This window comes from Podarcis pityusensis (assembly GCF_964106645.2).
Source record: "Podarcis pityusensis genome assembly, chromosome: 4".
Classification (NCBI taxonomy): domain Eukaryota; kingdom Metazoa; phylum Chordata; class Lepidosauria; order Squamata; family Lacertidae; genus Podarcis; species Podarcis pityusensis.
Window position 1 is genome coordinate 28,443,315 of NC_138027.1, and position 25,591 is coordinate 28,468,905.

Consider the following 25,591-nt stretch of genomic DNA (forward strand, 5'->3'; position numbering starts at 1 on the left):
GGCTATTCCCACCCCAACCTGTCCTCCTACCACACTGGGGACACAATAAGATGGAGTCTGACTTGTCATGTCATCTGAATCTGGGATAGTTATTTGTGTCTGCAAACAAACCATGAGCAGTAACCAAGGTTTGTTCCTGCAATGTGCAGTTGAATGGCCAGTACGGTGGTACCTTGGTTTAAGAACAGCCCTGTTTACTATTCGGTATATGAACTCCACAAAACCGGAAGTAGTGTTCCCTTTAGCAAACTTTACCTCGGTCTACAATTGGAAGCCGAACGGTGACAGGGCACCGGCAGCGGGAGGCCTCATTAGGGAAAGTGCACTTCGGTTTAAGCACAGCTTTGGTTTAAGAACGGGCTTCTGGAACGGATTAAGTTCGTAAACCGAGGTACCACTGTAGTATTTTTTGTGGCTAATAAAAAATAGCAACTGCATGTTGAATTTTCCCTTTCCCACACAATTATGTGAAGTAGACTAAATTGTGGTATGATGGTTCATGTTCCCTACAAACCCTGGGTCATGTGGCCAGCATGACTAAACCGCTTCTGGTGCAATGGAACACCGTGAAGGAAACCAGAGTGCACGGAAACGCTGTTTACTTTCCCGTGGCAGCGGTACCTATTTATGTACTTGCACTGGCATGCTTTTGAACTGCTAGGTTGGCAGGAGCTGGGACAGAGCAATGGGAGCTCACCCTGTTGCGGGGATTCAAACAGCTGACCTTCTGATTGGCAAGCCCAAAAGGCTCAGTGGTTTAGACCACAGCGTAACCCGCATCCCTTGAAATATAGACTTTGAGGATCTGTATTGGAACATGCCTCCTGCACTGATCGCGTTCGCAACCCGAGGTTCTACTGTATCTTCTGTTTCTTAGGGGGTAATAGGAATAAAGTTTTTTAAACAAATACTTTTTTGACCTGAGGTGCCCCCAAATTGTGAACAACATATTAAAATAGAAACCAGATAAGAGAACATTCTAACATTTTATTCATTTTATTAATAGCATGTAATGGTAGTACGAGTTTTATAGCCGGAGGCAGTATTAAGGGTTGGGGAAGCTAGCATTCAGAAATTTTGATTTTAAAATCTAGCTTGAACAACATTTGAACAAATTCTAGTGTACTTTTATTTGTCTTTGAAGATCTTCTCGTAGACATGTTGGGGGTACTTGCCAGCTACAGCATCACTGTCAAGGAGTTGAAACTTTTGTTCAGCATGCTTCGTGGTGAAAATGGAATATGGGTAAGCTGTATCTGGTGCAATGATGTGTATGATTTACACATAGATTTGTGTGAAATTAAAAGTTTGTCTCTGTTTTAAATATTGTTTTTGCTAACTGCTTGCAGAATTATTTTCTAGTCTTGTTAGGAAACTTGCAAATAGCTAATGCATTGCAAAGATAATCATTATCAGGTGGTTGTATTTTACAGTTCCACAATTGTGTTTTTTGACAGCCTAGACATGCAGTCAAGCTCTTGTCGGTCCTTAATCAGATGCCACAGAGACATGGTCCTGACACTTTTTTCAACTTCCCAGGCTGCAGTGCTGCAGTAAGTTTTAAACAATATCTATCTTTCCTAAATGAAAATTAAAAGTTTAAAATTCATAAGAAATAAGAAATGAAATCCTTATCTATTGGGCAAATGTATTTTGCAGTCTTTGAGGGAATATATTTGGTAAATATTCTACATATAATAGTACTATTTTTCAGTACTATAACACTTGGGATAAAGATTCCTTTTAATATATTTTACCCAGTAAAATAGTTTGCGTTAGGAACTACTGTGGCCTCCCCTCCTCTATTACGCTATGCCATTGTTTGGTATGTTCTTAGCATATTAAAAAAAAGAGAGGTGAAAAAGAGTAAGCCCTGACTAAAATTGTTGACCAGTTGGTTTTAAAGTCCTCTTGTCACCTCTAACTCATTATTCTAGTATTAAGGTGTGTGATGGTGGGATATGCAGATTTGCTCGTAGTGAGATTAGAAATAGTTTTATTGCCTAAAAATGTAATTTAGCATTCTAGCACAATACATGTTATTGTTGTTTTACTTTTTTATAGGCAATTGCATTGCCTCCTATTGCCAAGTGGCCTTATCAAAATGGGTTTACGCTTAACACTTGGTTTCGCATGGATCCATTGAACAATATTAATGTAGATAAGGATAAACCGTATCTCTATTGGTAAGTAAAATCAATGTATTCTGATCCTATTTTTGAAATGAAAATCTTAATGCGTTCATTTTTAATATTTATTGAAGTGATTTGTTACTTAGATCAGTAATAGCCAATAGGTGGAATGAGGGCTGGACCTTGGTTGCACATAATTTTATATGATTTTCATTGAACTTGCAGCATTTTCATTAAGCTAATATAAAATGTTGTCCCGTGTTGCATTCATAATGAAAATAAACATGTTATCAAAAGTTGAAAAATGTAGATATTTCAATACTTCATTCCTGTTCCAGGCCTGTGATACCCTTCATACTTTTCACCTCTGCAGGAATCAAATTCTATATCCAAATACATTTATGGCTTCTAGATTTCTGTCTTGAATTAGCATTCAGTTCATTAACATCAATTTGTATGGTGAAGTATAGGTTTTAAGAGCGTCATGTACTTGAAAGATAAACCTGAATGATTAATGAGACTTAAATTTTGTCCATCTGAATTTCCACTTGAACTTTTTAAAGGCCCATTTTGCAAGATTTTATAAAATAACAATCTTAGATTACGAAAAAGTAAATGTGTTGTTGAAAAACACTTTATTGAATATGTGTATATGCTGCATAGATTTGCTTGCCAGGAATTGGATCTTAGAAGTAGCCTCTGGCTCCCTGAGAAATGTGCATGCAACTCATAGTTTTTACAGTGTAATATGTGAAGTAGCCCTGGAAAAGAACAATTTGGTGCCAGTTATTTTAAGGATCAGAAGTCTTCTTTTTCTAAAAAATATGTGGCTGTTGTCACCTATAGGATTTCCAAACTGTGATTCAGTCAAGTGCCTTGCAAGACTCTGAGGACAAAGTTGTTGCACTTCCTAGTGTCTTATATGCTGCTATCACAGCAAATCCAGTAGAGGTGTCCATTGCTGCATTTGGTCCAATGTTATGAGATCATTTCATTCGAACTATCCTGTCTGATGATGTGGATAGGATACTAGGATACTTGATCCAACCACATGCCCTCTGGACTACTTCCCTTCCTGACTGATTTAAGCTAGCTGGAGTGGTGTGGCTGAGTAGGTCCAGGGTGTTGTGAATGCATTATTGTGTGATGTGGGGGGTACCAGCCACCCTTAAAGAGGCAGTGGTGTGGCTGCTACTTAAAAAGCCCACACTGGACCCATTGGTATGAAATAACTACCAAACATTTTCCAATATCCTGCTGGGGGGGAGGTTGTAGAGTGAGTGGTGGCAGAACAACTGCAGGTGTTCCTGATAGATAATGATTATCTGGATCCCCTTCAGTCTAGGTTTAGGCCTAGTTTTAAGATCAGATTGGCATTGGTTGCCCTGATGGATGACTTGTATCAGGAGATAGATAGGGGGAATTGATACAGTGACCTTACTACTCTTACCATTGACCATAGTATTCTTCATAATTGACTGAGTGTGGTGGGTATTGGAAGTGCTGTACTATAGTGCTTCCTTTCCTGTCTGCATACTCAAGTCGACACAGTAACATTGGAGGAGCATTCTTTGAGCTCCTGGCACTTATTCCGTGGGGTTGCTCAGGGCACCATTATGTCCCAAGAGTTATTTAACATCTATATGAAGCCATTTGGAGTGATCATTAGGAGTTTTGCAGCATGGTGCCATAGGTATACTGATGAAACACAGTTCTATTTCTCCATAACATTCGAATCAGGAGTGGCTGTGAAATTCCTGGACTGGTGCCTTAATGCAGTGGTGGACTGGATGAAGCCCAATATACTGAGTTTGAACTTTTGGAGGATGGTGGCTCTGTTACAGTGTATGTGGCTGAATCCACTTGTGTGTCCAGCACTTATGTGAATTCATACACACACTACCAAGAAGTTTTGGATGTTTTGCTAGAGTAACAAAGTGCCTGTGTTATGAATATGTGTTTACCTGATGCCCACAATAAGTTTTCACACAAAAGCAATTTTAAAAATTGGTTTATTACATGAAATGTAAGTGATAGACTATATAAATGCTGCTTCAGATAGCAAAATTACTATTTAAGTAGGCAGCAAATCCTACAGTACTTACACACCTTGATCTAAAGAGTGACAGAATCCCTAACCATTCTCAAAATTCTACAGATAGTGAGTGTGAGGACTTCCGGGGTGGCGCCATCGGCAATGGCGGACTCCCTCTGAACTGGAAGGACTAGCTCCGCGCGAAACGGGTCTTTTCCGCTACGGCGAAGTGGGGACCCTTTTAAAAATCACAGGCGGATGAAGCCTGTGACCATGAGACTCGGCGGGCACCCTTAGCGCCCCCCTCAACCCGCAAAGGAACCCACTAACGGGCTCCGAAGCGAAGAGGGGGAAGCGGCGCGGTGCTGTGAGTCAACTGCTATTTCTGTGGAGCAAAGCCGCATAGCCGTTGCCGGAGAGCGCTGCCTTTTTCCTGGGACAATTTTGCTTCTAAAATAAGCACCCATGAGTACTTAAACTTTGAACAAATTGGACTTTAAATAAGGATTTGCGAGCAGAAAGGAATTGGATTTAAAAATTTACTTCAATTTGGTACTGAAACGGGAAGGTCTAAACAGGAAGTCAGCCTTTCGTTTCTTTGTAGACAGAATAAAGCAAAGACAACGTAAACCAGAGCTCAGAAAATCACTTCTAAAGGATCGGCTTTCATCATTTAAAATCCTCGAACCCCCCTTCGGCAGCAGGAGAAGAAGGGGGATCTTTTTCAGACTGTTTAAACCTGCAGAAGTGAGTTTAAAGTAAAGTAACTTTCCACCGTCCTGATCCTGGAGCGGGGTGTCAGGACTGACGTTTGAAGCTCATTGACCAGAGCAAACATTTTTGACAGATAGCTAAAAGAAGAGAAACATAGTGATTCCAATGTTTCCTTTCGCATTTTAAAGGAACAAATATTGACAAAATATCTCAAAAAAGAAACTTTGTTGCAAGAACAATTAGAAGTTTTCCCCCTAGAGGGAGACTGGGAAACTGTAACTAATTCCAGGGAGCTTGCAGCTGTCACAGATTACAATCGTGGGAAAAGGCTTGTGACCTTGTAGGACAATGTATTCAGAAGCTCTGTTGTGTGCTCTCTGTAAAACAAATGCCCTACTGGAACAGTTACATGAGAAGACGAATTTGATGGCTGATTCGATTAGAAATTTTGAACAGGCAGTGGGAAACTATATGGAGCCCACCCAGGAATTAAATCAGGAGTGTGCCCTGACAGAACAGATGAGAGAAGAGGATGTTGCGGAATCTTGGGCGCCAGAGATGGAGGGAGCTGCGGCCCAGCAGGAACATGAGCTTTTGGATTTGACGAATGAACTTGGAAAAAGCCAGATTAGGAAAGATAAAGTTTGGACTGATTTGGAAATGGGGGGTTGGATAGACCCCCCTATGCAGGGATGTTTGGACTTTCCGAGTCTGGCAATGGGCCATGAGATGTTTGGAGCTGTGGGGGCTCTCAGTTTTGGAGGGATTCTGAAACATGTCTTTAAATACTACATGGAGTTTAGTCTGGACTATGGAAAAGGGGCTGATTTGTTGAAAAGGGTCAAAAACATTACCAAGCTGGAGTTCCCACGAGTGGAAGGTGAATATGAAGAAGAGCTGCGGAAGGGACATGGAAGGGACTTAAGGGCCTCGGATATAAGGTTACCAGGTTAATGCGCTAGATCGATGGGATAAAAAGGACTGACAAAACCCAGGACCAGGAGGAAGGGACGCTGGATGAAAATTGGATTGTTTCTATTTCTTTTTTTTTACTACTAGGATTGTTTTATAAAATTGATGACTGTTAGAAAAATGTTGGAACGAAATTACTTGGCTCTAGCAAAAATGTTTAAAATAAGATTTAAGTTTTAAGGTTTTTTATAAGAAAAGATGAAAATAGATTAAGGTAATGTAATGACAGAATATTATGAAATATGGAAAGGATTTGCTGCGATAATTAATAACTGGGATACAAAAAAAGGGAGGAGGAGGAGGTCAAAGAAAGAAGGTAATGAAAGTTGAAGATTTGAGAATGTTGGTTTTATTTTTATATGTTTGTGGTGTATTTTTGTTTTTTGAATTTGTATTGTTGGATGTGGTTTTCTTTTTCTCTTTTTTGTTTCTTGCTTTTTTCTGTCTCTGCTTTGTCTTTTTCTGTAATTTTAAAAATTTTCAATAAATATCATTTAAAAAAAAACAGCAGATAGTGGGTGTGACAGTTTTGTGACAGAACTCACACTAATAGCGAGGCAAGAAAGGGAAGAGAAGCATAGTGTCCTGAAGTGGAGCATAGTGTCAGGCTGGTCCTTGAGAGCACTATTGATGCTGAGGGGATTTACCAATTTTAAGGAAAGACAGTTCAATCCTGAAATCTGGATTAGTTAGTACTTGGCATTTTTCCTACATGGGTGTAATGTGGGGGGAGCATAAACCCATGCACACATTTCCAAAAATTACTCTAGCTTTCCAATATAAAAGGCACATAATTTTCATGTGGCTTTATACATGGAAAATGTTGTATATGAAGAAATCCTTGGGATAAGGTTGGTGCATTTTGCTTCATTTTTGGTGCTGCTTATTTTGACATGCAGGAATTCTTCACAAGTTGACAATTGATTTAATTAGAGATTTTGCTGCATATCCTGGAGTGAGATTGTTCAAATGTCTGGAAATAAATCAAAGCAGAATGTCAAGTTTTCTGCAGCATATTTTGAGGTGAACAGAGGACATGTTTCTGCTCCCATTCAAATGAGCAAAATCTAACATGAAGGAATATTCCTCCAAACCTCAATTTGTATGTGATCAGAGGTGGCAGAACTTGATATTTAAATGGTTAGTTGGAGCTGCAACTGATATAAACCTAGTGATTTTTTAAAATGTTGCATTCTTTTATCATTAATTGCTTAATGTGATGACGATGACCCAGCCACCTTTAGTTCCTGGCCACCTGGGGAAGGAGACCTGGCCACAACAGTTAACCCCTTTCTTGTACCTTCCCCTTCCCTCTTTGAAGTACTTGGTGCTACCAGATTATTTATAGGTAGTCCCGTATCAAAAAGCCTCCAAGGGGTCTCTGAAGCCTCATTAGGTAGCAAATTAAAGCTCCAAATGCTAGAGGGTTTAGAACCTGAGACTATAGGAACATAAGGATTTGCCCTGCAGGATCAGACCAATGGCCCAGTTAGTTCAGCATCTCATTCTCACACCGGCCAACCAAATGCCTCTGGGAATCTGTCAAGCAGGATCTAAGCACATGAGCACTCCCATAAGCAAATGGTGTTTGGAAGCATTGCTGTCTCCAGTTGTGGAGGTTTAAACAATGAGTTTACTAAGATGAAGAAATACAGAGTTTTAAAAGAGAGGAATCACTTATAGAAAACGTGTATTTTGGGGTTTGGAGAAAAATTGTCAAAGCAAGGTAGATTAAAACACATTCACTTTCCTTGGATTAAATCTCATATAGGTATATAAATTCAATAAACAACAACAACAGTCCCTAAACAACCCTTCTTCCTTATCATGCTGACTCCTGCATTTATCTACTTGCCTTCTGTCTGTTTGTCTTTTTAGACCTCCCTTTTCAGTCATGTTCTTCTCCCTGCAAGGAAGTTTAGATCTTTTAAGTTTCCTGCCCCCAGAGAGAGATGCTTTATGAGCATTAGGGCATACACTGGAACTCCAAGTTAACTCTATACACCCTAAATAAGCACACAGAAATATGGATTCCCAATTTATACAGGTGTCCCACCACTTATGTGGGGTTGTGTTCTGGGATGGAAATCACATAAATTGGGGAGCATGCCACTTTAATAGTGAGGGTGCGTAGGGAGGAGAGAGACGTGCATCACCAGGACTGCTGCCCCTCCACTTGGGGCTGCTGCGCCTAGCCTTCCCTTCATTCGCTTCCAGGTAGTGGCCCTGAGTGACTTCTGAGCAGCAGCAGTTCACTTTCTTTGCTTTCCTTCTCCCCTTCCCATTTTGACCCAGCTGCTCTTGTTGTCCTCGGCCTCCCCTATCGGCTCAGGTACTCACACTTTCCCACCAGCACCCCTTTTCTCCTCCACGCTCTGGCCCTGCCTGGTTTGGAGATGGATTTGTGCCTCTCCCACTGGCCCGGGCTGGCATGGCTAGTTGGGCAGTCAGTCACTCATTCACTCATTCTCTAGGGTGTCCCTGAGGGGTGCTTCAGGATCCAGGGGCACAGTGGGCAGGCGCTGATCTCATGCGCTCTGGTCCCCTCCCCCTGCCCTCCTCTCTTTTGTCTGAGGTTGAGTGGCCTGGCAGTGGTGGTGGTGGCTCAGGCAGGCGTGTGCAACTTGCACAGTGCATGGGCGAGCGCACATGGGTGGTGGCAGCTCTGACTGCCTGCTTTCACCTATTGTTTGGTGCCACAGCTAGGTGTGCACCGACACGTGCCCCAAAGTGCCAGGAGTGGGGATCTGAGCCACAGGTAGGAGTGGTCATAGAATCATAGAATTCTAGAACTGGAAGGGACCCCAAACTCATCCAGTTTAACCTCATGTAATCCAGGAATCTCAACTAAAGCACCAGTGGTAACTGTTTAGTAAAGCTCTCTTGTATACATTTCATAATTATACTGCGCTAAATGTTTAACATAAATGACAAGAGCAACAAAAAGCACCACATAGAAGCAAGAGGATTATCTTTTAGTGATTATAAACAAGAAAAGTAGGCAGATGAGCTCTTGCTTTTCTACTTCTGGTGCCTTTGATTATGGAAAGGTAGAAATAATAGCCAATGTTAAATTTGATAATCTGAATTAACACCATTCAATAGAACAGCTGTTTAGAATTTTAACTGAATGGTAATGGTAACAGACACAACAAAGTAAGATTGAAAAAGCTTTAAACAAATTTGTCCACACAGACTTGAAAAAAATATTTGTAACAAAGCAAATGTAATGGATTCAGAACACACAGAGTAACAAATCTACCCTCTTTTGTGAAGGACCTGACTACTTCTTGTTTTGCCAAATTATCAAACTGTTGGAACAAGGTCATGCACGTTCAAATCCCTCCTCTGCCATGAACTGATGAGATAGTAGCAAAAAAGTCCTTAAAACTTAGCTTCACTTCCTGATCTGTAAAAGGGGATGTCAGTGATGTATGTCAGAGCTGGTGCAAAGACAAGCATAGCAAAGTGTTTAAAATGTTTATTAAGTTAGAAGATGCCCGAAGCATTTAAAAAGATGTCATACCGCATTGTGCAGATAGTGGCAGAAGGCCAGTCAACTATTTTCCATTATTCTAGATTCCAGGATTTGATCATTATTGTAAATAACTAAAGCAACAATTGACCATTTGAAAGACTTTTCTGTGTTTCTGTGAAGTGGAGTGTGTACTTATTATAATGCATGAATGGACAGTTATAACTCTTAACCTTTTATCTAAATTAAGCATGTCGTGGTTTTGCTAGATCAAGGTAATTTTCTCATATTTTTTAAAAAAACATGCTCTTATTTCAGTTTTCGCACTAGCAAAGGCGTTGGGTATTCTGCTCATTTTGTTGGCAACTGCTTAATAGTCACATCATTGAAGTCAAAAGGCAAAGGTTTTCAACACTGTGTGAAGTATGATTTTCAGCCACGAAAGGTAAGCACAAAATGCTTATATAATGAATGGCAAGGAATAGTCAGATAACCCTGCAATCAGTTTAATTTCATATAATTGTGGTTAAACTCATAAAGGTAATCTCAAGAACAGCTAATTTGTTCTAATTATTAATTTTATTTTGAACTAATCTGGAAATGAAGCACTTCAGCAAATCAGTTGCACAATGTATGTAACAGGTTGTCAAAACAGACATTCCACATAATAAAATTTCTATGCATTTATTTTGGTCCTTTTTATAAGAGTTTCCTCTGCTTTCAATGTAAAAAGAAAATGGATTGGAACAGACTATTTTCAATAAAATAAAAAAGCAAAGTCTGTAAATCCTGTCTCATTCGGTTTAAGAGAGCTTGCTACAATCACAAATGTAGTGTGAATTGATAGTCAGGTTACTTGGTTACCATTGTTTGCAAGCATAAGGACTTGCCATAACGTCCTTCAACAAATGCTGCTGCTGCTTTAATTTCTGGAAGGCCTTCATTTCAAGGTGTTTTTCACCTTGACCTTCAGCACAGCTGGGAAGACATTTAACCTTAATTCTAGCTGTTCTACAAATAGGAAAATATAGATACTAGTATTCCTTCCTTCCAACTTGAATGCATAGTAGTGGTCTGGGTGTCTGTTGTATGCCTATATTTGCTGTTCAGTGACATTTCCAGTCTTCAAAAGAATGCAGGTAAAAAGTATTTAAAGGTGACATGTAACAGGATTACCGGCGTTCCATTGCTATTAGGATTATATTCTAATCTATTTGAAAATGCCAAAAATAAATAGAATGAGGTTTAAATGAAATGCAGTATTTATTTTTCCCCAATAAAAAGATCTAAATTCCAAACAAATTAGCTTCCCTTTACAAACCCAGTAATTCACCCACCATTCAGTGTACCTCTTATAGAACTGCCTCTTATGGAAGAAAACAGTATGGCAATGCTCTTAAATAATGTTCTTAAATAAACTAAGGGCTAAAGAGTTTTTGTGAACATGGAATGTGCATCGCCAGGCCCCACAATATTTGACTGACCTTTATAGCCATATTGTAAATTATGGGTTGTTGGGGTCCAGTCCCTTTTCTTACTGTTTTGACTTAAAATAAAAAAGATGTGCATGCAAAGTATATGCTTATAAGGCTCCAAGCACAACCAGTATTTATATATATATTGTTATGAGTCCTACTGATTTAAGTAGATTGGGGATGCCTTACTCCCAAGTATTGGGAAATTGGAAAAGAAAATCACCGGTGGTTAGGAGCATATATAAAGTTTATAATGCAAAAATACATACACATGAGGAAAGTTTTTCATATATAGGTAATTGAGGCCAATTGTTACAGTAGCTAGGGTTCAAGTTTCTCTTTAAACAGACCAATTTAGGTGATTTAGTAGTAATAATCATAAATTAGCAGTCAGGTGGTTCATATAAAAAACAATTTTTAGAACTGCTGAACTTCAAGTTCTGATTGCCTTTTCTCATGGGGAACCTCTAGCTAAACATGTAATCTAGAACCTGAAATCTGTGAATTCTCAGATTAGATTGTGTTTGTAGGTCATTTGTGTTTATATATTTCTTAATTTTTAATTTCTGTGATAACTATAACTATAGATTTCAGTGTAACTGGAAACTTGTTTATTACAGGACAGTTGCAATGCTCTTGTTTTTTTAAAGAAAACAGTAATCTAATGTATTAGAATTAAAAGTGTGATATTTTACAAATTGCAACATTGTTGATTCATGTTAATGGTGTGTTTTCCATTTCTTTCTAGTGGTACATGATTAGCATTGTACACATCTACAATCGTTGGAGAAACAGTGAAATTCGCTGTTATGTTAATGGTCAGCTTGTATCCTATGGTGACATGGCTTGGCATGTGAACACAAATGATGTATGTTTCTTCCCTTTATACTATACCTGAATATATGCACAATACAATTCATAAATATATTTCTTTCCAGAAACTGCTATGAGAGGAATAAGGGACAATGATTGTTCCTCCGTCCAGGGTTCTCTCATTCTTCAAACAACTTACTTCAATTGAGTAAAGCCTTTTGGAGGCTCAGATTTCAATAGAATAGCAACACTGGAGAGAGGAAATTAAATGCTTTGTCTGGCACCATTTTTGCAGCCTAATTGCTATTTGCCACCCTTGTGTAAATGTACAAGGATCTGCATCTTTTTTCAACAGTGCAAAGGAAAATATTTGATTGTTCCCTTGGTGAAAAATGTCGCAGGGACAGAAGGATTAAATACCCTTTCCCCACAATTACGGGTAGGGGCTGCAGCTGCTGCTGAGATTTAGATGCCCCTCTGTAGAGGTGAAAGACCTGTTAGAATAGACTGCTATCAGAGGCTGATGGATCCAATTGGTTTGCAGATAACTCTGGAGACTTTTCCAGCTAGCAAGTCTGGATACTTTGTCAAAACCATAATCAATCTGTGAAACATGAAAATGACTTGGGAAGTTGGCACAAATGCCCTCTGAACACCTTCTCCGACTGTGCCTTGCCCAAGCCTTAATGTGGCATATACCGAGATGCAACAAAACAAGTTGGAAGATAGCTGAAATGCAAATGGAGGAAGATGCCCGACAAATGTGTGCACATTGCTGAACTTACTTTGTGGCAGTGAAGGCAGTGAAGAACAATTACTCTCTGCCACCATTGGAATCTTAGAGTCTTGTCCAGCCAAGCTCATGAGTCCTTTTATTTTCTTGCCCTAAGAAGGTAGTGAAACCCTCACTAGCCTCCTATAATTTATTTGCAAGACATTTTGAGGATAATGTTGCTTATTATCCACAGGATCTTAGACTCATGCCATTGTAACAGGTGATGCTGGTTTTCAGAGCACTGTAAGGTCAGGTGTTAATGGACAAGTTCCAGTTGATAAAACTAGAGGACATGGACAAGGTGCTTGAATGGGTGTTGGTGAGCACTTGCATTATTGACCTTTGCCGCTCATGGCTGATAATGTCTAGCTGAGACGGGACTGTTGGCTGAGCCCTGAAGGTAATTAATACTTTTCTGAGAGAGGTACAGTGGTCCCAGACTGTCTGAAAAGTATCAGTGAGGCCACTCCTTAAGAAACTCTTCTTGAACTCAGAATACTTGAACAGCTATTGGCTGGTTGAAATTGCCCCCTTCCTATGCAAAGTACTTAAATGGGTGGGCAGTGACCAATTCCAGACACTCTGGAATAAGACTAATTGTCTAGATCCATTTCAGTGAGGGGTCACACCCAGTATTGACAAGTGATACCACTTTGATTTCCATGTATGATGACTGATGTCTGGAGAGGCATAGTGGGATTGTGTTGTTCTTGATCTCTTGGTAGCTTTTTATACCATTGAACATGATATTCTAAGCAGAGGATTCAAATTGGATGCACTGTTTGCAGTGCTTTTGCTCCTACTTGGATGGTCATCTCCATAAAGTGGTGCTTGGGAAATGAAGTTTTGCCCCATAGAGCCTCTAATGTGGGGCTCTTTGGTCTTATGCCCCATGCTCATGGAAATGCTGAGTGAGGTTATCTGGAGTATGGAATATGTTATCAATATGCCGTGAGGATGGATTCATTGTTTGTTGAAAAAATAATACAGTGCATTTATGTGGGGAAATGAAAAGCTTTTACATGACTGATTCTTAAAACATTGTATCATTTTGGCTTTGCCTGTCTTAAACCGCATTTTATTGTTCATTTTTCTAAATATTTACATTTTTAATACAGAGCTATGATAAATGTTTTCTGGGATCATCTGAAACTGCTGATGCAAACAGAGTGTTTTGTGGTCAACTTGGAGCAGTCTATGTATTCACCGAAGCTCTCAACCCAGCACAGATATTTGCAATACATCAGTTAGGACCAGGATATAAGGTAGTAGTTGTCATAATTTCAATATAGAAAATAACTGCTAAAGTAAATGTACAGTGCAATTATATAGCTGCCTTTTAATTCTCTTAAATTATAACTATGGCTGTATGTAAGTGTGTGTGTGTGTGTGTGTGTGTGTGTGTGTGCGCACATTGATAACCAACCAGTGCACCAAGCTAAATCAAATAGATATAAAGCAGAGCAGCAGAATATTGATAAAAAATATTGGGAGGTTAAGTGTAATTATATATACATCTGTATTGGTTTATTATGGTTCTAATCCTGCCTCTCCATTTGCCTGCTCAGGGTGGGTAAAAAAAATCATGAATGAACAAAACAATTATAAGCACATCAATACACACCAAACACAAGAATCAGCAAATGGACATTGGCACTAATAATGTTGTAATTGGCTATTCTGAAATGGATAAGATTACTAATGGCTTTAGGTAACATTGTATCAGGCTTTGAATGTATCTTGAATACTTTTGCCAAATGTTTTGTCTTTGGCTGTCAAGTGATTGCAAAAAATAATAACTGCAGCATGTGATACTAACAAAGTTGGTAGTTGACTGCAGGAGAGAAATATTTTGTATATTGCACTGTCAATTGACCAGAAAATGAAGTTCTGAATCATACTTCTTACTATAATAACTTTTTATCTTAAAAGTCTCGTATCCATTGAATAGTTCAACTTGTTTTACACACCCAGATGAGCTTTGGATTTGTTCTTTTCTAGCAATCCTCCTTGCTTCCTGGCAAACTGTTTTGGAACCTGAAAGGGGTTTCAAAAATAGTTTGTCAAATGGCATGGAGTGTTAGCTATTCAAAGATTAAAAAGTAATAAATCACACTGGGCACCTGCAAGGCATTGGTCAGCTTAAAATAATCTCTAGATCCCAGCCAAATACATATATAAGTATAGTGCCTCCAGCTCTTTCAGAACTTTGCACAGTTTTTAGCAAATAGAGCTTGCTGTTTGTTCCATTTTGCTTAAATAGAAAATAAATGTATCAATCAAAAGATACTGGCAGAATCTTCAATTTAGGATGGTATTAAATTCCCTAAGTATAAAAAAACCAAGTTCATGTATTTTAATTTAACTTTCTAATACTTTATGTGCATGGTTGTTGTTTTTCTTTTAAGTGTGTGCTATATTTATTGGGCTAAGCAATCCAGTTATGCTGTGGAGGCGTGTGAAATATATAATTGACATCATAGCCTAAAGACCCAGGGGTGGGAAACCTGAGTCCTCCGGAAGTAGTTGGCCTCCAGTTCCTATCAGCCCCAGCCAGCATGGCTAATGGTGAGGTTTTATGAAAGTTGTGCTCCAGCAACTTCTGTGGGCCACCATTCCCTTATCCCTGATTATACATTTTAAGTCCAGAAGGAGAGAGGGAAATTCCAGAGAACCTCTGCATACATGTTCCTTGGAGTATTATGCATCTGCAAACATTTTATTACAGTACTTGTGCAATTCTTCTAAATTAGAATGGGCTTAATAACAATTACATTTAAAACAACAACAACAACGAGTAAACTGCAAAGTTAAATCGTGCATTTAAATGGGTTCTTTCAGTACTGTGGTTAAATATTGTTTAAGGAGGAAACAAGTTCAGGAAGCAATTAATTCCATGGCTGGTGATGTGATTCTGAGAGCCAGAAGCTGTGTCTGTTTGGCTTTCCTTTTTTAAAAAAAACAACAAGTAAGATATTAACAAAAATTAAAGGCAAAATTCTGAAATCAGCTGCCCATGTTCCTGGGAGTAAGCCAGTAGAATTTACATTGGAGTGGACAAGTTTAGAATTGACTTGGGGTTTGCAGGCAGAGGAGAGGAGAGGCACAGGTTGAAATCCTTGTGTTGACTAAATGGTTACTTAACACTGCATTGAATAAAAGCCTAGCTTTAAAAAAAACAAACCAAATCCACCAGTAAATTTCAAATATTTTGACTGTGCTACAAAGAGAAAAATTTAGTTCTTTATAAAGGAAAATTACAAATTTGGTGGATTAGGAAAATGCTGTGGACATAGTGTATCTTGATTTCAGTAAGGGTTTTACTATCTTGTGATATTCTCATGAGAAAGCTGGTAAAATGTGGGTTGAACGAGGTAACTTAAGTGGATTTGTAGCTGGTTGACTGACCCAAAGAGTTCTCATTAATGGTTCCTTATCATTGTGGAAAAAGTGACAAGTGAGGTGCCACAGGGTTCTGTCCTGGGCCTGTTATTGTTCAACATCTTTATAAATGACTTGGATGAAGGAATAGAAAAATTCCTTCCTGTAGCACCTTAAAGACCAACTAAGTTAGTTCTTGGTATAAGCTTTCGTGTGCAAGCACACTTCTTCAGATACACATCTGTATCTGAAGAAGTGTGCTTGCACACGAAAGCTTATACCAAGAACTAACTTAGTTGGTCTTTAAGGTGCTACAGGAAGGAATTTTTCTATTTCGACTATGGCAGACCAACACGGCTACCCATCTGTAATTGGATGAAGGAATTGAGGGAATGCCCCTCAAACTTGCAGATGACACCAAACTGGGAGGGATAGCTAATGCTGCAGAAGACAGAATCAGAATTCAAAATGACCTTAACAGATTGGAGAACCAGATGCACTAATATAGGGTGGGGAACACCTGGCTTAGTAGCAGTACATGTGAAACAGTGTGATGTAGCAGCAAAAAAAAAAAAAAAAGCTAATGCTATTCTAGGCTGTATCAACAGAAGTATAGTGTTCAGAGCAAGGGAAGTAGTAGTATCACCCTGATCTGCCTTAGTAAGACCACACTTGGATTACTGTGTCCAATTCTGGCCACCACAATTTAAGAAGGATGTTGACAAGCTGGAACGTGTGCTGAGGAGGGCAACCAAGATAATCAAGGGTCTGGAAACTAAGACTTATGAGGAGCGCTTGAAGGAGCTGGGTATGTTTAGCCTGGAAAAGACTGAAAGGAGATATGATAGTGATATTCAAATATCTCAAGGGCTGTCACATGGAGGAGGAAGCATGCTTGGTTTCTCCTGCTCTGGAGGGTAGGACTCAAACCAAAGGCTTCAAGTTGCAAGAAAGGGGATTCTGACTGAACTTTTGGAAAAAACTTTCAGCAGTGGAACAGATTCCCGCTAGAGGTGGTGGACTATCCTTCCTTGGAGGTTTTTAAACAGAGGTTGGATGCCCATGGATGCTTTAGCTGAGATTCCTGCATTGCAGGGGGTTGGGCTAGATGACCCTTGGGGTTCCTTCCAACTCTAAGATTCTGTGATTCTATGTAATAAATATTTAACTGGAACATGTATAATTTATTCTGATTTAGTGATTGAAACTTGATGATTGAGAATATCATTACTGCTTTTTCTCCCACATTATGTAAGAACTACATTCTGTAATTTTGACAATAATTTTCTGCTTTAAAATTATTACTTTCATCCCCAGAGTACTTTCAAATTTAAATCTGAGAGTGATATCCATCTTGCTGAGCATCACAAGCAGGTTCTATATGATGGGAAACTTGCAAGCAGTATTGCCTTCACCTACAACGCTAAGGCTACTGATGCTCAGTTATGCCTTGAATCCTCACCAAAGGAAAATCCTTCCATTTTTGTACACTCCCCACATGCTCTTATGCTTCAGGTTCGTGTAAATTGATTGTTTCCATGTTTAATTAATAACCCATTAAGTGGTAAAGACTGCCAAGTTTTAAGTGAACATTTTCTGTGAACTGTTTGTACAGTTTGGTTTCTCTTTCTGTTTAACCCTCATAACCTCTGAATAGATTGTCCTAGATTTTGCAGTCATATCCTGAACACAGTATGGTAGAGGCGAGGGGGCCATATTTCAGTGGCAGAGAATGATTTAAATAATATTTTAAATAAAAAGTGCCAGCTCTGTATATATGTTTCAGTAAAAAGCTTTTGCTGTTATATTCTAGTGAAGTAACACACAATGTGATACTTCATCGGGGTGAAACCATGTAGTCTTGCATTACCGTATTTACTTGAGTCTAATGCGCCATCTAATGCGGGAAGCAGTGGAAGACAGAAGTGCCTGGCATGCTCTGGTCCATGGGGTCACGAAGAGTCGGACACGACTAAACGACTAAACAATAACAATGCGCCATCAAATCTCATGCAAACCTCAATTTTCAGAACCTTGAAACCAAAAAAAGAATTTGCTGGTGAATGTAAATGTGCCATCAAATCTAATGCACACCTTAATTTTCACAACATAATTTGGCCAAAAAAAGGTGAGCACTGGATTCAAGTAAATACGGTATATAACCATACAAAACCATGTATCTCAAATACTTTAGTGACCATGTGTTAGGTTCTCAAATAGCAAGGATCAGATCACCACCAACCTCCTTTGTGTCATTTCAAGTTTGTATGAAGAGGTATGAGGTATATAACTTTTATAAAATAAATAAATAAAATGTTATGAAATAAAAGGCTTTCAGTGTAGCCTTTGTGTGGTGCTGATCCTGGTTTCCATTAAGCATTTGCTGTTAGGCAATTTCTTGTTTTTAAATTAGTAAATATTACTATGATTAGATTACATACATGTTTTATTAAATCTGAATAATTATTCATTGAATATATTTTTGCTATTAACTAATGTTGTAATGTTGTTCATAAAATGATAATCTTAATTGTGTATTTTGAATCATATATATATATATATATATATATATATATATATATATATCTCAATGTCTCAAAGGACACAGTGAACATAATATATGATTAAATCTCTCCCCTTTAAATGCAGTCATACCTCAGGTTGCAAACACTTTCGTTTTCGGGTTGCAGACTGCACTGAACCCGGAAATACCAGAACAGGTTACTTCCGGGTTTTGGTTCTCGTGTAAGCTCAGAAGCACAAAATGACATCACGCACATGCGCAGAAGCGCTGAATTGTGTCACGTGCGTGCGCAGACGCAGCGCTGCGGGTTATGAATGCTGCGGGTTGAGAACGTGCCTCCCGCACAGATCACGTTTCCAACCCGAGGTATGACTGTAAATTGAACAGAAGTTTCTTCCAGGCAACCTCTTTACTGAGTATTCATCCTGATTTGTTTGTGGATAGGTTAGATGCCAATCATACAAATGTTATTTGTGGGAAGGAGGTAATGTGTGAATCAACATATTATCATATATAAAAATAGTGGTATTAGTGCTATAGTGACATGAAGATTAGTTTCAAATGTAACTGAGTTTTCTTTCCTTTTTTTAATGTAGGATGTGAAAGCAATTGTGACGCATTCGATTCACAGTGCAATTCATTCAATAGGAGGAATCCAAGTTCTTTTCCCTCTCTTTGCTCAGTTAGACAATCGGCAGTTACATGACAGTCAGGTGGAAACAACAGTCTGGTAAGTTTAATTTGTTATCAGCAAAGCCTATATTCTGAGACTGAGGTAATTTTTGTATTATATCTAATGAATGTGCTGGAGTCTCTCTTCCCACTCTACTATGTTTCTTCCAACTCTGTTTCCCCATATAATTTATACTGTGATCTGTGATGAGCAGTTTGTCACCATAAAATCTAAGGAAAGGGTTGGGGTGAGGGGAAGAGCGTGAAGTTTAAAGAAATTTTTATCAACTTATATGTGTATGGGCTATTTTTTAAAAAAATCTGCATAAATCCTTCTGATAACTCCAGAATTGTGAATAATTAAATCTTTAGACATTGCCTATTTTGCTCTGTAAATGCCAACATCTGTCACTAAATAGTAGATAGAAGATTTGTTCTTGTCAGGGCATAGCGTGGTTTTTAAGAACTACTGGTGAATGCAAAAATGGAGTACTTGTTTTGTGCATTTGTCATATTGACTGCTAAATATTTTCTCAAGAATTGTGAATAAAATTTGTTGATCTCACTAAGTAGCACTCAGCTGACTTGTTAATTAGTGTTTAATGTAGTAACACCAACATTTGCTAAGTTTGATATTTTACCACAGTATTAACACCAGCAAGTGTATTGCTCAGTACTCCTCAGAATTGTTAAATAAAATTCTAGCTGAGCCTTGGTGTGCATAAAGATTCTCAAAGTCAAACAAATGGGTATTGATAGCAGTAGAATTGCCTCCCTTTGTAGTATTTTGGATTGTGAAAATGGTGTCCATCATTTTTAAAAGACAAAGGAAGTTTAGCCTTTAGCTGCTAGCAAGGTTTGCTAAATGTTCCATTTTTGTTGTCTAGTTTGAACTTGCAGGAAGTAAATACTCACATGCACTCGGATGATGATAAAGAAGTACAAAAGGCTAGAGGAAAATGCCGCTCTAGTCCAGTAGTTCACTTGAGCATCTACTACCAATCATCTTTCCCAGAAAATGAAAGAGCGGAGATCTGGTTTAAAGTCTGAAGCCTCCAGCTCTTTCTTCCATTTCATTATAGCTTTGATTTATTGGGAAGAAGAGATTCTAGTTGATTCTGTTTTGCCTCCCATTAGTTGAACATGGATCGGCTTGAAGGAAGGTGGCTGCTAAGCCATCCACTTCCATGCCTGACAGATCATTACAGCTGTTCCTTTCATCTCTTCATATTTATTGACCTTGGAGAGAGAGAACCAATACTGGAAAATCTCTTGAGTCTCTCCATTCAGTTACCAAGTACCTAATGCTGATACTTTCACAGAATGAGTGTGTTAGCCACCTTCAAAATTGGTATCTCTCTTCCCTCAAGGCTGAAGAGAACAGTGTGAAAAGAGAAGGTGTCTTATTCAGTCTGCTGCTACTGCTTCAGTGAGTTGAGTAAAAGCACTGCCAAGGTGTGAAGCAAAAAGCATAGAAACCTGAACCTTTAGGAGAAAAGACTAAATATATGGAGCAATTGGGTCTTCTTTCCTTTCTTTGGGGTGATTTGCTTTAAAAAGTTTGCTTTGCAATAATCAGGCATTTGAAAGTATTCACAAAATGTATGGATCTTTTCGAGATCAACTTAACCTTATGTTACCTGCACTCAGGACACCAACACTTTTGACTGTAAATCTACTGAAGAGAAGATTTTGTACCTGTTTTGGGTGTGAGTCAGCCTAAGTTAAACATCAACTTAATTCTGTCCCATTGATTTAGAGAGATTTACCAGGAGTCTACACATTTGGGCTGGTCATCTAAAACCATGTCCACTATGATGCACATCTGAAACATAGTGCAATCTCATTGTGTGAGAACTGGGTAGGATGATATTCTGGGCAGCACAAAAACAAGCCCTGTGTCCAGCTGGGAGGTAGAGGAAGTGCACTGAGGGCTTTAACTCTGTATTTCTTTGGGTGTTTGTACTGTGGATACAAACTGACATACATCCAGTTCTGAGCTGGAGCAGGAAGGAAGAAACATACTTTGCCTCTGCAGTTATTGGGTGCTCAAAGCTCCAGGGCTGAGAGAGAAGCTGGGACACAACAAATTTATTAGGCAACCAAGTGCAGGTTATAGCCAAAGGTGGGTGGAACCACCCAAGCGGTACAGTACAAATGCATATATGCATATATTCACAGAAATAAAGGTTCTTAAAAGGAACAGTTGTTGTCACATGCTTTCCTGTGTTGGGATGATTTTATAGCACCCTGGGGCAAATTACGCTCTCCAGAAGGGATGGGGTAAATGAATGATACGGATACCTGTTTGAGAGATTTCTACACCAAATACATTCCTTTAATTAGAGTGCTTTTGAAATGCTACAATATTTTCTCCCTAACAAAAGTGCTTTTAGGAGATTGTGTGCTATAACCATAGAACTGAAGAAACAGATTATCCTTTGAAATAGTAAAAGAAGTTAGAGATGTGAATTTTTCCTTCCAAAATTATTGAAAATATATTAATAAGAGAAGCGGGAGACATAATGGTGCAGAACTGCTAAGGAAACTAATAGACTAGAGTATTTATATTATAAATAGTACAATCCTGTGAACATTTATTCAAAAGTTCTACTATGTTCAGTGGGGTGTACTCATTAGTAAGTATGAAAACATTCAGACTTTTATATGGACAAGATCTTTAGCAACTGCAAAAAATTAGTTCAGTGGACCCTGACATGGTATGCTATCTCATAATCCTGCATCCCCTATTTTTTCAATCTCTTTATGGTCCTTTGAATTTTTGATTGTGCTCACTCTTTCCCGTTTGAGGCATTCCTTGATAACTTTGGCAGATCTGTTAAGACAGCTGAAATCTTCCCTGTAATTTCCATCCAGAGGTTCTAGCCCTACCCTCTGGAACAAGAGAGAACAACTCTGTTCCATCTTTTGTGTGACAGCTCTTCAGATATTTGAAGACTTCTGTACCTTTAATATTCTTCTGTCCTGGTGAAACATACCCAACTCCTTAAATCATTGGTTTCTAGACCTCTCACTGTTGGTTTAATTTAGAAAAATGGGTGAAATTGCACTAAGTGCTCTGGCCATGTCTTGAGGAGCCCATCTCTTACGTCTGGCTTCTGTTTAGAGATAGCTGCGCTTGGTGGTTAGAAACAGTCCAAAGCTCATTTTTATTTTCACAGCGTTTCTTAGCATGATTAGTTTACTTAGATTCCAAATCACTGAGGTGTTTTTAATTGTGATTAGGACACTGTGCTCCTGTCAATGCAGCCTTACTTTGCATTCATTTTTAAGCACCTGCTTCATATTACTGTCTTGTGACAATTATGATCAACTAGGACACCTAGATACTTCCACATTCACTGATGCCAAACTTGATCTTCGCCATTACATTTTACCTTTACCTCCCCATCATACATTTGTGACTTTGATTCTTGATATCTAAATGCAAGACTTTACATTTTTCTTTGTTGAATTTCACCTTACGTGTCCACCTTACATGTCCATACCCTCTTGATTCTTTCTTTTATGGTGTTTGTATCATTTGTAGCTTTGTATCATTTGCAGATTTGATAAGGATCCCATTGGCTTCTTTGTAGAAGTAATTTTTAAAGATGTTGAACAGCACAGGGCCTAAGGCAGATTCTTGTGGCACTCCACTTGATATTTCCATCTAGGATGATGCTGAACTATTAATACACAGTTGTTGTATACAGCTGTTCAACTAGTTGACTGTTCACCTAGCAGTAGTAGTATCTCGCTTGCGTTTACCAGCTTGTCAGCAAGGGACATAGGAACGTTTGTCAAATTCTTTGCTAACATAGTGATATACTATGTCTGCAGTGTTCCCATGATCGAGAAATTCTATTTTAAAAATATATGGTTGGTTTGATGTCATGTGAAAATTCCATATTATTTTTGAAGCTATTCATAGACCAATTGCTCAATAATTTGGAGTGAAAAGAAAAGCATTAGAGTTTGATAAAGGTACAGTGGTGCCTCGCAAGACGAAAAGAATCCGTTCCGCGAGTCTCTTCGTCTTGCGGGTTTTTTCGTCTTGCGAAGCAAGCCCATTAGCGGTTTAGCGGATTAGCGCTACAGTATTAGCGGCTTAGCGGGCTTAGCGGATCAGCTGATAAGCGGCTTAGCGATCAGCTGTTAAGCGGCTTAACGATCAGCTGATAAGCGGCTTAGCTGATCAGCGGTTTAGCGGCTTGGGAAAAAGGGGGGGGGAGGGAAAAAACCCCGCAGGAACTCGCAAGACATTTTCGTCTTGCGAAGCAAGCACATAGGAAATTCGTTTTGCGAAGCACCTCCAAAACGGAAAACCCTCTCTAGCGGGTTTTCCGTCTTGCGAGGCATTCATCTTGCGGGGCACCACTGTAGTATCTCAAGGTTTTAGGTTGATACAGATTTTCTAGGTTCATTTCAGTCTGTTTGGTGGCCGGGTTTGAAACTATGCTAGATTTGAAATATTTACGCTTTGAATGGGACTATTTTCCTGTTGGTTCTAAGGGATGCAGGTGGCACTGTGGTCTAAACCACTGAGCCTCTTGGGCTTGCCAATCAGAAGGTCAGTGGTTCGAGTCCCCACGACAGGGTGAGCTCCCGTTGCTCTGTCCCAGCTCCTGCCAACTTAGCAGTTAGAAAGTACACGAATGCAAGTAGCTAAATAGGTACCACTGTGGCAGGAAGGTAAATGGCGTTTCCGTGCATTCTGGTTTCTGTCACAGTGTTCCGTTGCGCCAGAAGTGGTTTAGTCATGCTGGCCACATGACCCGGAAAGCTGCCTGTGGACAAATGCCAGCTCCCTCGCCCTGAAGCGAGATGAGTGCTGCAACCCCATAGTCAACTTTGACTGGACTTAACCATCCAGGTGTCCTTTACCTTTTTACTTTTACCTATTGATTCTTCTGAATCTATCAGTGGTTTTTGATTCAATCACTAGTAGTATCATTCTCCACTGTGTGTCTGGGGCTTGGGGGTACTGTTATGGTGGCCTAAACATACTTCAAATATAGGTTCCAAAAACTGCTGCTTGACACCAAGATCTCTGGCTTTATGGCATGACACAGGGTTTCATTGGGAGATAGATATTTTTAAAATATCTGCATGAAACTTCTCAAGTAGATTATCTGGACATTTGGAGTCTGATGTGATCAGTATGCTGATATTACCCAACTGTTTCTCTCCTTTCCATCTCAGACTAGAGAAGCCATGAAAGTTATGAACTGGTGTTTGAAATTGTTGATATACTGGCCGCTTCCTATCACATAAGCCTGTGTACTCTCATTGATCATTTAGAGATCATCTGCCGTTTCGTTGGCAGCCGCAAATGATAGGGGCCTCTCATTTGCTGCTTTTAGTCTTTAGAATTATTTGTTCAAGGAGATCCACTAGGCCACTGGCCTAGGGGTTTCTAATTGTTTGATTAATCTCAGAGCTAGAAGGGTTAGGCAGCATTTGCTGTTTATAAGAGAGGATTAGCAAATTAGGTTGAATAGGTTGTTTTCCAAGTACAGGTAAACAGTCATAACTAAAATAACCTAGCCTTCAAATATGTATCAGTTCAGAGACGGCAGCTAAGGGGTGGGGTGGGACTTGGAACATTTTAAAATTCAAATTCTGAGAGGAATGGTGGGGGTCATTAGATTTCTTTTCCAAATGATCCACTTTTGATTAATAATAGATGACCAGTGTTGGAATCTTTACTAGGCGACTACAGTGTTTTGACATTTGCTATTTATGTATGAGTCTGAGATATCAAATATACCAAATACCAACATAGTATTAATTTATTTGGAATGTTGCTGTAGTTTTTCAGGTCTTGAATAATTGTTATTTTACTTCTCTGAGTGTTGGAGGGACGATGATTTACTAATTCATATACCACTTAATGCCAAAAAAGAGTTCCAGCTAAGGTTATAATCCTAATCCCATTTACTTCAAAATAAGGCCATCATATTAAATAAGGTTTACTTCTGAGTGCATTGCATTGTTAGTCATGCTGAAATCAATCATGCTGATTTCCATGGGTTTATACTGACTATGAGTAATGTTGTATATCACCCCAAATTTGTAGGGAAAGAATAAGAACAAAAGATGCCCTCAATGTATTATTATGATGGTCAAATTGCAAGGGGCACCACATTGCAAAAGCAGATAGATGCCAGTTTGTGCTGCATTGGAGCTCAATGTTTATCACTAATGTTTTGTAACGGAATCATTGCTGTATACTAGAATCATAACTATCAGTCTAGTGGTCTTAACAAAGTGCATCAGAAGAACTGCCGATTAAAATCCAGAATTTCTTCAACTAGATATTTTATTCATACTATTTGGCGTATTTTCCAATATGTTGTTTACATATAGTATAGATTGCGATCAGATTTCAAAATCACTTTCTTACTATAGAGTTGGATTTATGTAACAGAAATGTAAAGTCAAAGGTTGTCTCCCTAAACTATTATTATTTTGTTGTCCTAATTAACTAGGAGTCTATTACAATTAGGGACAGCTCCATAGGTAGAACATGGCAGTAGATTTAGGACTTCATTAAAGTGTAAGTAGTTAGTTAGTTATGGTTACTGTGACATTTGGAAATTCTGCCTCAGGTACCAAAA

The 25,591-nt window shown here is 38.9% G+C and overlaps 1 protein-coding gene across 2 annotated transcripts in view; it reads left to right on the forward strand.

Annotated features, from left to right (window-relative positions):
• NBEA (neurobeachin) overlaps positions 1-25,591 on the forward strand; it is a 355,514-nt gene that overhangs the window by 29,752 nt on the left and 300,171 nt on the right. For both annotated transcript variants that reach the window (XM_081004034.1, XM_081004035.1), the window contains exons 3-10: positions 1,145-1,245; positions 1,458-1,553; positions 2,065-2,186; positions 9,647-9,773; positions 11,552-11,671; positions 13,510-13,656; positions 17,090-17,287; positions 18,893-19,026. In XM_081004034.1, coding sequence (XP_080860160.1) covers positions 1,145-1,245; positions 1,458-1,553; positions 2,065-2,186; positions 9,647-9,773; positions 11,552-11,671; positions 13,510-13,656; positions 17,090-17,287; positions 18,893-19,026 — 1,045 coding nt within the window. The remainder of the gene's footprint in view (positions 1-1,144; positions 1,246-1,457; positions 1,554-2,064; positions 2,187-9,646; positions 9,774-11,551; positions 11,672-13,509; positions 13,657-17,089; positions 17,288-18,892; positions 19,027-25,591) is intronic.